The sequence below is a fragment of the Adiantum capillus-veneris genome, chromosome 6 (genome assembly GCF_014529385.1).
Source record: "Adiantum capillus-veneris isolate H3 chromosome 6, ASM1452938v2, whole genome shotgun sequence".
NCBI lineage: Eukaryota > Viridiplantae > Streptophyta > Polypodiopsida > Polypodiales > Pteridaceae > Adiantum > Adiantum capillus-veneris.
In genome coordinates this window covers 75,547,323-75,561,275 of record NC_140936.1, presented here as the reverse complement: position 1 = coordinate 75,561,275, position 13,953 = coordinate 75,547,323, and the positions used below count along the sequence as shown (strand labels likewise).

At 42.2% G+C, this 13,953-nt stretch overlaps 1 protein-coding gene across 1 annotated transcript; it reads left to right on the top strand.

Annotated features, from left to right (window-relative positions):
* Positions 1–2,300: 2,300 nt before the first annotated feature.
* On the top strand, positions 2,301–7,921 carry LOC147455719 (uncharacterized). Its single transcript, XM_086514419.1, has 8 exons — positions 2,301–2,830; positions 3,079–3,142; positions 3,628–3,887; positions 4,005–4,237; positions 5,194–5,590; positions 5,960–6,197; positions 6,307–7,223; positions 7,292–7,921. Exons 1-8 carry the CDS (start codon positions 2,771–2,773, stop codon positions 7,376–7,378), a joined length of 2,256 nt encoding a protein of 751 aa, XP_086370545.1. The 5' UTR covers positions 2,301–2,770; the 3' UTR covers positions 7,379–7,921.
* The last annotated feature ends 6,032 nt before the right edge of the window (positions 7,922–13,953 follow it).

Genomic DNA, 13,953 nt, shown 5'->3' with positions numbered 1-13,953 from the left:
AGTTCCTGAGGTGGCAAGCTTCGCAAAAATTATACAAGAAAGCAGAGTGCTAATATGGATGCTTAGGCGCAAGCAAAACTCTGATGATTGGCCTAGGGTTACATGTGCCTTGTTGTCAGCAGAATGCTTAGGAAAGGGGAAAATCTTGAAAACAGAAGATTTGTGAAGAACATGATAATTAACCTTGTGTATCAAGGGCAAGGCGGCAAGTCGTTAGGGGTGGCTCCCCAGATAGCCGATATAAGTAGTGTCTCTGGATGATGTCATGGCTCGATAGAGCATGGCAAGTCCTTGTAATTTTTTGAGATGATCAATATAATTCACTCACAATTGTGAGTTTTGCTTTAAAAAAAAAAAAGATGATATTTGTGCATGTTGAATAAGTCAAAAAAATCTCTAGTGAGCATGCAAAGCCTTTGAACAATCCAAAACGGTGATAAAAGTAGTTGAGAGGGTATCTTTTTATTTTGTTGATGATTGTAGAAACTTCGATTGATTTTAAGGCTAATTTTCAGTAATTTGTGATTGTCCCTTGAGAGTGTAAGCGATGCATAAATTGCACTTGTTGGCTTTCTTCAATTGCTTACATTGTTTTCTTCGAAGTAGGTTGTTTGTAGTTTTAGTTGAAACTATTGAGATGAGGAAGCTTGTAATTCTTGCATCTTTAGTAAAGAGAGAGCTTTCAAAAAGCGATCTTCTTGAGAGTAGTCGTGCCGAAATTTATTTGATTTTCCACAAGAATCACTCTTCTTTGCTTCAACACATTTTCAAAGCTTTGACTCAACTTTAGGACTCTTGATATCTTTCCAATACTTTCAATACAACTTTGATGTATTAAATCAAAATAAGTTATTGAATAATCACAACACATAAAGGAAAGTATTTGCCTTCCGTGTCTTTATTCATCTCATGGAGCATGAATTACAATAAGATATGTATATGAAAGATAAAAGAGCATGATAAAAAGAGTGTATACTATGATTAAGAGAGAAAATTAGCATAAAAGAGGATAAAATTGTATCTTCTGTAACTTTGCTCTGATGAAGATTTTGATGGCTCCGTTGGCTTCGAAAGGGGGGTAAAACACCAGTTTGCTTGATTATGATTCTTTCAGAGCACTCATCTTTCTGAAGAGGATGATTCCCATTGAAAAAGTGTGCTGCACGCGAAGATGTGATTTCGGGATGCACCCAAAATAGAAGTGCTTACTTCTTACTTAAACTCTAAAAATAGTTGGCAAAAGAGAGTTCTATTTACATTGCTTCTTTTGAATGGTTTTTGAGAATAAAATATAAACAAACTTGTAAAAATGTCCAAAAGTAGTAATAATGATAGCAGTTTCCACCATCTATACTCTTTTCCACCATCTATACTCTAGAGACAAGCCCTCTTAAAAAGTAACACACTTGGCATAGGTATTGATCAATTTTAGTTTCAAACTTAATAAAAATCCAACCAAAATCCTTATTTAATGTACGTTCTAGCCTAAACATCTTCAACTCCAAGTTGCAATTGAAATCTATTCTACCTTCTTCACACTATGCACACATTATGGCACGATAGTGGCTCACTATTGCTCGTAGCCCACAAAAGAGAGATCAAGAGGGTGTAAGATGGTGGCTCAGTGGTACCACAACCCACAATAGTGACTGCGATATGGGGTTTATCCCCTCCTCCTGTTGGCAATCATGACGACTCCCTCGCTCCCCTTCCTTGCCATCGCGACAAAACACTAGAGAGAGAGAGAGAGAGAGAGAGAGAGAGAGAGAGAGAGAGAGAGAGAGAGAGAGCTTTAATGTGTTTGTTGTGTAAAAGAAACCTTATTGGTCCCATTCATGTCAGTTTCTAAGAAATCCTTTTGACTAATTTGATCACTGATTGTGCGTTTTTTTGCCACTATCATCACGAACGAGACAACCTTAATGCAGATGTATATGGCTTTTGGGTGCAATTTTTTGAGTGAGGCTTCAAGTTAAGGTTCTCTTACAAGCTGCTGAAATGACCATGTTACCATGTTAGTCAGGGTCGGTCAACCAAGCAACGAGCATGAAGCATCCATTCTAGGCTTCAACCCCTTCGAATTAAAAAACACTACTCTAGACGCAACCAAAATGCAGGTGCAAGTCACCTTCCTGCAAACGCAGCCCAATCTTCCCTTCACGTGCTCCATATTCACTAGGAACAACAACTCTTTACGCATGGGAATGCTTGCTAAGTGAATAGGGTAGAAAGGGCCCACCCTTGCTCGAGGTCTCCAAATGGCAGCTTTGGAAACTCCTGCCGATTCCTTGTCCTCCCCCTTCCCAAACTCCAAGCCGCCCACAACCCAAAAAAAAAAGGACATTCTGGGTCTTCTCGCCCCCAACGTTGCCGCCTGTTTTGTAGCTCACCTTCATCACCACCACCATCGGCATCAGCATCATCTCTACGTGGCAATGGCGACCTCCGCGCCTTGATCAGACTTCTGCGTATTGGCAAAGGATCTTCATCGCTGTGTATCAGTTCTCGATTACGGAAGCGTCATCCGTGATTCAGACACTTTATCGACGCGCTTATTGTTGTCTTTTGGAGGCTCGTTGAAGTTCTAGCCTTTCTGGCGGAGCCTTAGCTGAAAGCAGGAAGGCGATGATAATAGATTGTGGGTGAGTTGGATATGGCCAGCTTCTCTTTGAAGATTTGAGTGGTGCTATGGAGATCTCTTTTGTCTGAGGTACCCGCAACACAGACACAGCACACACATACACACACGCCCTCTCTCTTTCTCCATGCTATGGGCTGGCTCCTTGGTTGCTTCAAGTGCACAGGAAAACCAGAGGGAGTGAAACCAAAGGTATTTATGCAACCCAAAATCTTGGTTAATTTGAAAACGGGGGTGTAATTGAAGTGTTTTGATTGTCATGTGCTATATTCTGTTGCATGTTTGCGAATTGTTTCAACCAGCAAGCCATGTAAGTCAAAAGTTGTGCCTTTTGACAGACCTCGTATTAGAAATCAGGATCTCCTTCTCTGTATTCCCTCAATCATGTAGATTGCATCGTTCCTTTCTTGGCTTACATATCCTTTCTTCCTTCTTTTCAGAAACAATTATCTGGAGTAAATAATCTGGTGTCTGGGCGCTCAAATTCTGCTGCAGTAGCACATGGTATGTATTGCAAATGACAATATCGATTGATTTTGAGTGAGAGATAGACACAGGGAGAGGAGGAGAGGTCTCTTCGACTCGAAGGTTTTCATGCTACAAAATGGTTGAGCCAAGCGTTTCCGTGCGTACAGAATAGAGAGAGAGAGAGAGAGAGAGAGAGAGAGAGAGAGAGAGAGAGAGAGAGAGAGAGAGAGAGAGAGAGAGAGAGAGAGAGAGAGAGGTTTTCATGCTACAAAATGGTTGAGCCAAGCGTTTTGTGTTGTGTCCGTGTGTACAGAATATTGAGAGAGAGAGAGAGAGAGAGAGAGAGAGAGAGAGAGAGAGAGAGGTGTCTCCTTGAGTGAAAGGTTTTTCGGCTACACAATAGATGAGCCAAGTTCTGTGTCTGTGCACGCACGGATATTGTGTGTTTTGTGGTCATTGTTTGTTTCTCTGTAATCAGAAAAAGCATTTTTTGATTGTGCATTCGAGTTTTCTGTTTACAGCAACCAGTCCCGAAGATCTTCATGTGGTTCGGAAGTTGCCTTCTGCTGCAAGTAGTAAGGGGTGCATAGATAACGAGCCCAATGACACATTGTTTGCACTCTTGCAAGAGCAAGCCAAGACAAAGAAAAGTGCCAAAAATGTGTCAAAGCAGGATGAGGACAGGGTATGGTCTCATGAGTACGATTTGGATGGAGAGCTTGAAAGTTTCAGAGAGAGGCTCTTGCAGGATGCAACTGTAGCAAAGCAGTGCAGTGATGAGGTAGGCTCTAAATTCCCACCAGAGATTAGGCATAGAATGCATATGCCTGTTTTAAACCACACATTTTTCTCGGTTTCCCTTACAAATTTTCATATTTTGAATCCGTTTTTTTTGTAGGTGAAGTTTTTGAGGGGATGCCACAGTCTAATAGATTCTCCGTCGAATGCCTTCAAGGTCACCTTCGACAAGTCCGACCAAGGCTCAACTGAACAGGTGGATTATACGCAGCACTCTTGGCTGGTATCATCACTTGTTACGAGGATACAACCAGGTGGACTTGTGACTGACTCTTGTTCTAGGCCCAGTAGTCCTCTCCCAAATGCTTGTGAAGCCAGCTCTCTGCATAGCAGGTACGGACGGTTTTTATATGGATAGTTTATTACACTCTTATCGTATAAAGAAACACTGCCTTTCTTCAAAGTGAAGGAGCTTGGGAGCATTAGGCCACAATCATGGGTCATGTAACCTTAAACATTTCAGCAGAAAATATATTCAATTTTCACTTATCAATAATATAATCTATCTATCTATACATATATAATAGGGGGAGGGATTCCGCCCCCCCCCCCCCCTCCCGCTGCCACGCGTCGATGACTCCTCCATCCAGCAGCTCCCGGTGGTGTGCCCTGCAGCCCTGCGCACTCAGCAAGGCAGCACGCTGAAAGAGGGAGAGGTGGCCGAAAGCCGCCAGCCACACTAGTAAATTATAATGAAGGAAGGGATTCCGGCCCCTTCCCCGGACATGTGTCGACAGCAGGTTGATCCGGCCAGTATGGCCTGCAGCCCCGGCGTCACAACACGAGAGAGAGAGAGAGAGAGAGAGAGAGAGAGAGAGAGAGAGAGAGAGAGAGAGAGAGAGAGAGAGAGAGAGAGAGAGAGAGAGAGAGAGGCCACTCTAGCAGTACTAGTAATAATAAAAGATGCATAAGAATTTTTGGCTTTCTAAACAAGACTAAGATGAGAAGAGAGTTAGGTGGACATTTGAAATTTTATTATTTCTAGCACTGATTGGACCTACCTTTTCATATGAATGATTGAAATCTTCTATTGTTTAGTTGTTGATGGGTCTTTTCATTTCACAGATTGTGAATAATTGAAATCTTCTTTTGTTTAGTTTGTCAATGGGTCTTTTCATTTTACACAGCCTTGAATGACTTAACTTTTCTTCCATTTTATTCTTTTAGAATGCCAAAGTGAGCTTTCACCTTGTTCATGCTGGGAAAGGATTTGTAATCTTGGAGGGTGATATTTGCCTGGTGATCAATCGTAACATTTGCAACATTTGTCGTTTTTCCTGATGTGATAGGGGGAAAACTGCTTCTCAGAGTAACAGCTTCGATAGTTTTGCTGACAGCAATGCAATTAAGTGCACTGAACTGAGCCTGTTTAGGGTCGAATCTGGTGTTTGTGATGCATTTGCTGATGGAATTCACGAAAGCATGCTGACGACAGAAAATAAACCACACTGTAGAACAAATTCCCGTCTGCCAAAGCGATATGTTCCATCTCCTCCATGGACTTTCTCTATGGGAATGGCTAACGAGAAATGCTCCTCTGTTGATGAGGCCGCGGATGATCTGTTATTGGAACACCTTGATGTTGCGTCTCTTATTGAAGACTCAGCACTGATCACCAACTGGGAACTTTCCTCTGGCAGTCCAGGTCTGGATAAGTTGGGCTTGAATGACCAACCCTTACTGCGGGTGAGTGTTGCCTTTAAATCATGTAGCTTGACATCCACAGTATAGCAAACATTAGCACTTTCCTTAGTAGCAACCCAGATGAAACTCACTCACAGAAAACTGGCAATTTAGCTGTACTGCATGCTGATACAAATGCATATATTAAACAGACATCCATTTTGTAGGTGCATACATATTTGTGAATACTCTATGACTACGTACATACATTTTATACATATGTGCACATGTACCATGAGTGTGAAGCATCTGCTTTGAAGCACTTCGTTATTCTTGCAGTCCATACCCATGTCTAGAACAATGAGCAGAGTGTTCATTACCAAGCACTTGTGCCATATTCATGACAAATTCTTCTTGGTATGCTTACATCAGGTACCGAGCGAGGAACAAAGAGAGTCACTTGTTATTTCTTTGTCTTCAGAGCAGGCAATCCAGGAGCATTTAGAGGGCAGGACTGATGAGTGTACATTGGATTTCGATTCAATAGACCGCACACCCTCCGTCCCTGAGGCTTGTACAGAAAATCAGCCAGGTTCTTGTAAAAACCCCTTCCTGGATGAGGCCTCGTGCTGCTCAAATGGCATACCGAGTGAATTGGTCGTTCCTCATGGTATCCACATACGGCACTTATGAAAAGATTATTTGTCTGTTGTGCATATTGAACGTGTGGTAATTTGTGTGTGTGGGACTTTCCTCATGGGGGTGTTCTTACTGTGCAGACAGTAAAGAAACTCATGTCCAAGCGGAATCTTGTGCGGCTGTGGAAGCGTATTTCTCTGCGGCTGCTGAAGAAAGTGATAGTGATTCTACTTCACAGAACTGCTTTGCCTCTCAATTCAGGTTGTCAAAACGCGTATGGAGCAGTGCGAAGAAAAACCCCGCTGAAAAGGAATCCAACACGGGGGACTACTTTCAGCACAAATATACTAAGGATGCCCATGAGGTGCTGTTACTGAGTATGTGTCCAGAAATGGAGCCTTTGCAAGAATCAAAGAGCTGGGAAGATGAACATTGTCCCCTTTTGAGTGCAGCATCTGAAAGCAGTGTAACTCCTAGTGACAATAGGGTCGGTCATTGGGACGGCACAGACTTACATGGGAATAATAATATATCTTATTTGGAAGCTGAGTTGCCACAAGATAATGCTGAAGACTTCCTTACAAAAGATAAAACTGATCTGATGAAAAATGGAAATCCATCATTCGTGCCACTTCCTGTTGAAGAGGAAGACGGGGAGCAAAGGAAAAAATTGAAAATTGGACATGACGGCTTGTCTGGGGGAATGCAGGAAGGCAAGGTAGTGGAGGATGATGATGATAAAGTGCCATTACTGGATGCTCAAGCGATTGAAGTTGATTATCAGAGCAGTGTGGATGCAAGAGTGGAATGTGCTAGCAAACACGAAAGCACGGTATCAATGCATGTAATGGAGGAAAGCGCTTTTAGGGAAATTTTTCCAACCCTGCCATTGTCACCAGATGTTGGAATACCCCCCGTGACTAGTTACCGCTCCCCAGCTAGTCTAGCTGATGAAAGGCCCATCCTGGGGACCGTCGCTGCACATTGGAGTCCAATTACGACCAGGAAATGGTGGGATGGAAAAGGGATTCCCAACTCCACAAACAAATACCAAGAGGTATATTATCTCTTCTCACAACTTTTAGACGTCTCTCCACAGATATCCAATTTCATGTTCATATGCAGGATCAGAAAGTAAACTGGCATGCGATTCCCTTTGAAGTGAGACTGGAGCAAGCGCTGGCCAAGCAAGATACTGTGCTTTCAAAGTAACCGTTTTGTGTTACGACGTCAAAGCAGGATGGTGGCGAATCCCATGATTCTTTCTGCGATTGGTGAGTGTCCTCTCAACATTCACAAGTGAAAAGTTTGGCCAGATGGTCATTCTTGTGAGGCGACCGTCTTGATGTCGATTGTATCGGATAAAGGAGCTACGGTGGGGGATGCAGTTAAGCACCACTTCTTTATGCATGATAATGGCAGTTCCATGTTGCAAGGGGACACGAGAGGCCTGTTATAGCACTCGCTATTGTGTGGTTAAGATAGCTGACAGGAATGCTGGATGTAGGAGGCAGATTTTGCTAATGTTCGGACTTTGCAGGGAGACAATAATGCCTTGTTGGCATACATTGCTTGTGATCTCTTGTCGGCTATCAAGAGTACCAATTGTACAAAATCACCATAGTGTGTGTGTGTGTGTGTGTGTAGAGAGAGTGTTCTTGGGGCAGCTTCTATGTTTGTTGGTGTGTTCCAACCCTAAGTCACATAGCAGGATGGTTGTAACTTGAAAGTGTGAAAAACCAAGTTTTTGGCTCTTGTTGTTTCCAAGGTTTATGTGGGGTGTCTGTACTTTGCATACCATGATGTTTCAATCTCTTCATTGGTAAGCAGAGATTGGTGGGGTGACAATAATGACATGGTAGAGATCTCTCATGGCTTCTGCCTTCTGTATAGTTTGCAATTATGGATTCGTAACTAAGCCATTTCTCATCCTCGAAGCTCAGACATAGTAGAAAGACTGTAATATCAGGGCCTATTGGGGGTATTGAGTGAAGTCAGGATACTCTTTACTTGCTCTCTCTCTTTCTCTTGAATAACAGGTCCGGAGTTCAACTCTCCTCGTCGGCTAGATCTTTAAGGTCTCTTGGGATAGTTTCCTACGACGTTAAAACTCTCTTCTTCTTTGTGTGTGTGTGCACGCACGCGCGCTTATGGGGGGTGTTGAGTGTAGTCAGAGTCAGCATACTCTTTACAATTTTACATGCAAGCCAAATTAAAAGAGCAAGAATGTTCGGGAAAAATGTGTCAACTTAATACGTGCCGTTTTCAATTTCAAAAATGCCGGTTGAGGGCAAGGGTAAAATGAGAAACCTTGCCCCGAAAAAGAGAAAAATAGTGTAATACCTTGAAAAATAAGCCTAATTTTTTTAAAATTTCCTTTTGGCAAATTCAAAGAACAGAATTTTGTATGTTTGGAAAAATGATTTTTCCCGAACAGTGAAGAGCAATGACCACCAAGATGTCTTGGAGTAAGAGAACAACGAGGGAATCCTAAGAGAATGTTGAACTTTCAGAATCCAGTCTTTTAGTTCGTCCTTTCTTTCATTGAAGAGCCTTACAACTTCCTCTCAACTTTTAATTTTAAAACGGCTTAATTTAGTTTGTAAACTGTCCCTTGATAGATCTCCTTTTTCAACTTTTAGCTTTAATATGTCAAAATGAGGTAGCTTGGTTGGTTGAGCACTCTTCTTCTCTGACTTGAGTCATGGGTTCGAGTGCATCGGACGATCCTTGTAACATTCACTAATGTTTATTGTATTGTGTCAATGGGAATGTTTGTGCTCTTACAAGAAGATGCCAACATGAGTCTTCATCTTCTTGAAGGTTTTGAAAACAAACTTTGCTTTATTAAATGAAGAGAGATGAAGCTATGTGTTGAGCCCATATCAAGCCTTAGCACTGAAGGGTATGGGTAGAGAGAGATGGGATCGGTGGTGGAGTTTGAAAGGGGGAATCTCGAGGCCAATGGAGGGTGGTAAAAAATAGGCGCCCATCACAGGCACGAGGACTTGAACCTTCGTCACCGCCATGAGAGCCCAATGCACTAACTGCTATGCTTGCGACGGCCAAGTTGACATGTGGGTAAACCATAAAATGATAAATAGACTTGAACCTTCGTCACCATCATGAGAGCCCAATGCACTAACTGCTATGCTTGCGACGGCCAAGTTGACATGTGGGTAAACCATAAAATGATAAATAAACTTGGACAGGTTTCCTGCTTGTTCAAGTTTACTTTTTCGTGTCTTAGTTTACTCTGGCTATCTTACAATTGCACGCGTCTCGTTCCTCGTGTCCTAACTTTGCTGCTATAGAGCCCGTCGCTTGAGCTTCATTAAAGTGCTCGTGCCCTTCAGTGTGACGCATATCAAGTGTGTTTAGGACCTATATTTAAGTAACTATTTTTGACACTGTTTTTTTTTTCCCATAAAGAACGTGAGAGCGTTATATTAAGTAGAAAACAAAATTACATTGTGGGGCTTTACAAAATGTTACGTAGTGTTAGTAGATCCTCCCAATTTGGGTTTTGGGTTGATTAAGGGGTATCTCGATAGATGCTAGCCATGGCTTTGAGGGAAAACAAGAGGAGGCGGCATGTGGAGGAGAGAGAGGGCGGATAGAAGAGAAAGAAGAAAATAATTTTTAAGATCATGACTTGTGGGAAGGCGCAGATAGAGGGAGATATATTTTTTCGTTGATGGTCGTCTGGATTGATTGCAAGGCAGTGGAGGATGTGATTCGGTGCGCGAGTCGATGATGTGCGTGCAAGAAAGACTGATCGGCGTGGAGTAGACACACAGGGTGTAGAATCGGTCTGTCTCTCGTTTGTGTGCATGTGCTCCACCAGCAGGTCCGCAATGCATTGGCCTCGGCTCTTACAAAACTGCTTGGGCTCAGTTCCTGAAGGGGCGCGCACCAGGGGATAGCGGGAGAAGGGTGTGGGACGCTGCTGTCTGAGTTCCTAGTGCAGACACTGAATGCAGTGCAGATAATGCCGAAGGGGTCGGGGCGAGATGGTGGAGGGATATGGTACAGGGGGAGCATCATATTGGAAGGTGGAGCATCATATTGGAAGGTGGTTCTCTCTGTCCGCAAGTCGGAGACCACAGCATGGTGGGGACATAAGAGAGAAAGACAACTCGCTGCTTGATAGACCCCATGGGAGGATGCCATGGCGATGGTAGGGGAAGGCAGGCAGCAGAGTTCGGTGACGGCGATGGCAAGCGGGGTGGTTTGTGCAGGTGGCTCGACACAAGAACCGTGGGCAATGGAGAGACCTCATCTTTTCGATCTAAGAAAAAGGGCATCTTCCCAATTAATTAATGTGAGTTCCAAAAAGTTTTTTGCTATGTGGCAATAATCAGCAAGCTGCATCTCGTGGTCCACAATTGCACCAAAAATCCAACGTTTTACTAAGGACTTCTTATGTAGAGTCCAATCAAGTTCAGATATTGCCTACACCCCCTTTCCCTCTAAGCAATATGCAATAGACCCTCTTTTCCTCTAAGCTATAAGTAAGAAATGTAATAATAAAATTCCAAATGTATGCCTAACTCTTTTTTTCTCAAAGGCTTGCCAGTTTTATGGATCTATCTCTCACCCACTAAACTCGTCAAACAAAAATTGTTACACACACAACCATGTCAAGATGCCAAGTTGGTTATTGATGCAAGTAAAGTGACAACCGGTAGCAACAAGGTGTTTTTAACCTTCATAAATCCTTAGTAAAGTGTTGCATTGTGGATGCAATTGTGGACCATTGGATAAAGCTTGCCGAATAATGCGACATGACAAGCTAATGATGACAAACATTCTTGAATTTTTGAAGTCGATGACACCATCAATAAAGTCTTCATGACATTTGCAAAATTTACTTGTAGAACTTTCACGTCTCTTCGAGTGATTAATGATTTGCAATAAATTGCTGAAGTGTGATAAATTTTCGCCATGTGCGATGCATTGAAAGTCCTCTATGCTTGAACTTGCAAGTACTCTAGCCAAAAAACTGTGGGAACCTATCACTTTGCTAAAAAAATGTCTTATTCTATGCATCAACAGTGTTCGGGAAAGTCCTTTTTCATTGACGGCTGGGTTTCCTCCTTGTCAAGATCCAAATCGGAAACACTAGTTGAATCTTCCAAAATTGCAAAATTTTTGAACTGTTTTCTTATAGATCTTACTAGTTTTTCTTCCCTTTACCATGGTTTGCAACCGGCTACTCTTGTTTTTCAAGCGGATCAAGGCTAAACTAAGGCAAACCTTTCCTGAACATTGTGCATCAGACTACCCTCTCCATAAACGTTCGCATACATTTCCAAAACATATAATTAGGTTTCCACGATTTTTAAAAGGCGTAAAACCTTTCAAAACATCTGAGATGAAGAAAGTGAAAGGTAAGAGAGTAACGAAAGAATAAATTGATACAGAATCTCCATTGTCATAAAAAGTGGATTTAATAGTCAAGAAATATATGCTCTTTCTCTCCAAAAATATTCTAAAGAAATATCTCTAACTTTAGTGAGCCAAGGGGACCAATGGGTGATAGAGTTCTTGAAGTATTTGGTTGTTTCTCCTCATTCAAGTGCTTATGCTGCTTTGGCACACTTGCACACAAGCTCACTTGTGAAGCCACCTAGCTTCACTTTTGCCCAAACAAGTGCTAGTAGTTTGTCGTGCACTCCTACCTTGTTCAATGGACCCCCCCACCTCTAGGAGCAAGCTTTGCCTTGTCCATCATATCCCATGTCATAGTGGCCGAGGCCTAATTTTCGTTCCGCTATTGCCACCACAAACTTCGCATATTGGGCCTTTGCATGGATTTCTGGGCTAATTATCCGAATTACATCCTACTTGGGTCTAGCAACACACTCCCATTTCTCGTCCCATTTCGTCCACTGCCATGGTGTCATGTCTTTGGAGTGTTTTTTCTGTAGGGTTATGGTGGTTGTGTTAGTGTTTCCATTCATGGCATAATAATGATTATAATAGAATTAGCTTATGGTTTGATATTGGGCAGACAATACACTAGAGTATGGTTGCAAAAATGATAGACTTGATAATATTTAACATAATATGCCTCTATATAAGCATATACAAAAGAGACAACCTTTTGACACATGGGTATAAAATGTGGCTGCCTATGCACAAATACAAGTGGTTGTTCTTTACACACAGGTTGTAAGAGGTTCTTCACTTGGCTTGACACATGAGATGAAAGAGTTTTTTCACACAAGAGATGCAACAAAACCTTGCATCCCAACTTCCCTATGTAGGTTTTGGTTGAATATCACTCACACAATCCTCCACTCAAAACACACTAGGGTGAGGCACACAATTCACAAGCCTTCCCTTGAACACAAAGTTGCCTCCAAAGGGTGTAGTCATACAAAACATCAGGGTGTAGGCACACACAAGCCTCCCCTGGCACAAATAGAGGGTAAGGTACAATTGAGACAATGCTCAATACATGTTGTTTGTTGTTTGTTGAAGGATTTTCTCCCGCACACATCAGAAACTCTTTCCAATTGCATTTGGACATCTTCACGATAGGGAAGAAGAAGGAAAGTATGGGATCATGGACGAATTAAGCATCTTTATATACTGTGGAAGGGAAGAATCATACATTCCCAGCTTTTCATCTTGATCATGCTTTTATCCATGATCCACTGGAACTTTTGCTTGTTAAAGACTCCTACCCCTAGCAGAGAACCAAGATGGCAAATGACCGTTCCTTTAGAAACAATTTCACATGACCAATCTCTAAGATAAAATGAATACTTCTTTAACAGGGAGATCAATCTTGACTTCTCAATGTTACATTTGATTTGTTATGTAGTGGAAAACATTTATACTATCTCTAGGGCTTTTTTCTAAGAATCTGCGGGGTGGCTTTGAAAAAGAGCAAGGAGTCATCCACAAAAGCTTAGAGAGAAGTTGTTTATTACTTGGGAAAGAGAGGCCTTGAATTTCCCCTTTCACAACGCTTTCCTGGAGCATGGTGGCAAGGGGGATGGGAGTCAATCACAAAGAACAGAGGGGATAAAGGAAATCATTGTTTGATTGATCTTTTGGCTTCAAAGGTTGCCACAACTCTATTGTTAAAGAGTAGTTCAAAAGATATGCCTGCTCCTAGGGTATGTACCATCTGATACACATGGGACCCAAAGACTAAGGCCTCATGACTTCTTGATGGTACGATCGGGAGACCCGATCATAAACTTTGTTGTCGTCAAGGTCGAGCTAGAGAAGGATGCACTCTTGCTTGGTGAAGTTTTCATATTCGATGTTGATCATTGCTGCTAAAATGTTTTCATATATTGATCTTCCTTTAATAACGTTGTGTTGGTGGGGGTGATTGCCTTTGCCAAGGTTTGCGACAGTCTTAAGGTGATAGATTTAGCGATACTTTTGTAAGCCAGTGTCATTCTTGTGATCGTCTTAATGATCCCTCTTTTCACACTAGGATCTAGTGATCCCTTCAAGAGGGCTTTGTTAGACAAGAGAGTGATGGGACTTTTTAGGTCATCTGAGAACTCCTCAAAGAACTTTGTTATTGTCCCGTCCCACTAGGGAGACTTCCCTTTGCCCAAGGAATGTAGGGCATGTGCAATCAACTTCCATGATGGTTTCTTCCAAGAGGTCTGCTTCTAAGGGCTTCATAGCTCTATTCTTGACACAACTGACTAGTATGCTTTAAGTGATAATTTGACTTAAGTGATTGACCATAAGATCTTCGATCATGTACGGATCATGCACTTCAATTCTCACTGCACTCATGAGTGTTGTGA

Excerpts from the sequence above, each read along its gene's own strand:
- LOC147455719 (XM_086514419.1), top strand. The coding sequence starts at position 2,771 with ATGGGCTGGCTCCTTGGTTGCTTCAAGTGCACAGGAAAACCAGAGGGA. Across the intron at positions 3,143-3,627 it reads TTCTGCTGCAGTAGCACATG|CAACCAGTCCCGAAGATCTT; the intron begins GTATGTATTGCA and ends TTCTGTTTACAG. Across the intron at positions 6,198-6,306 it reads TGAATTGGTCGTTCCTCATG|ACAGTAAAGAAACTCATGTC; the intron begins GTATCCACATAC and ends CTTACTGTGCAG.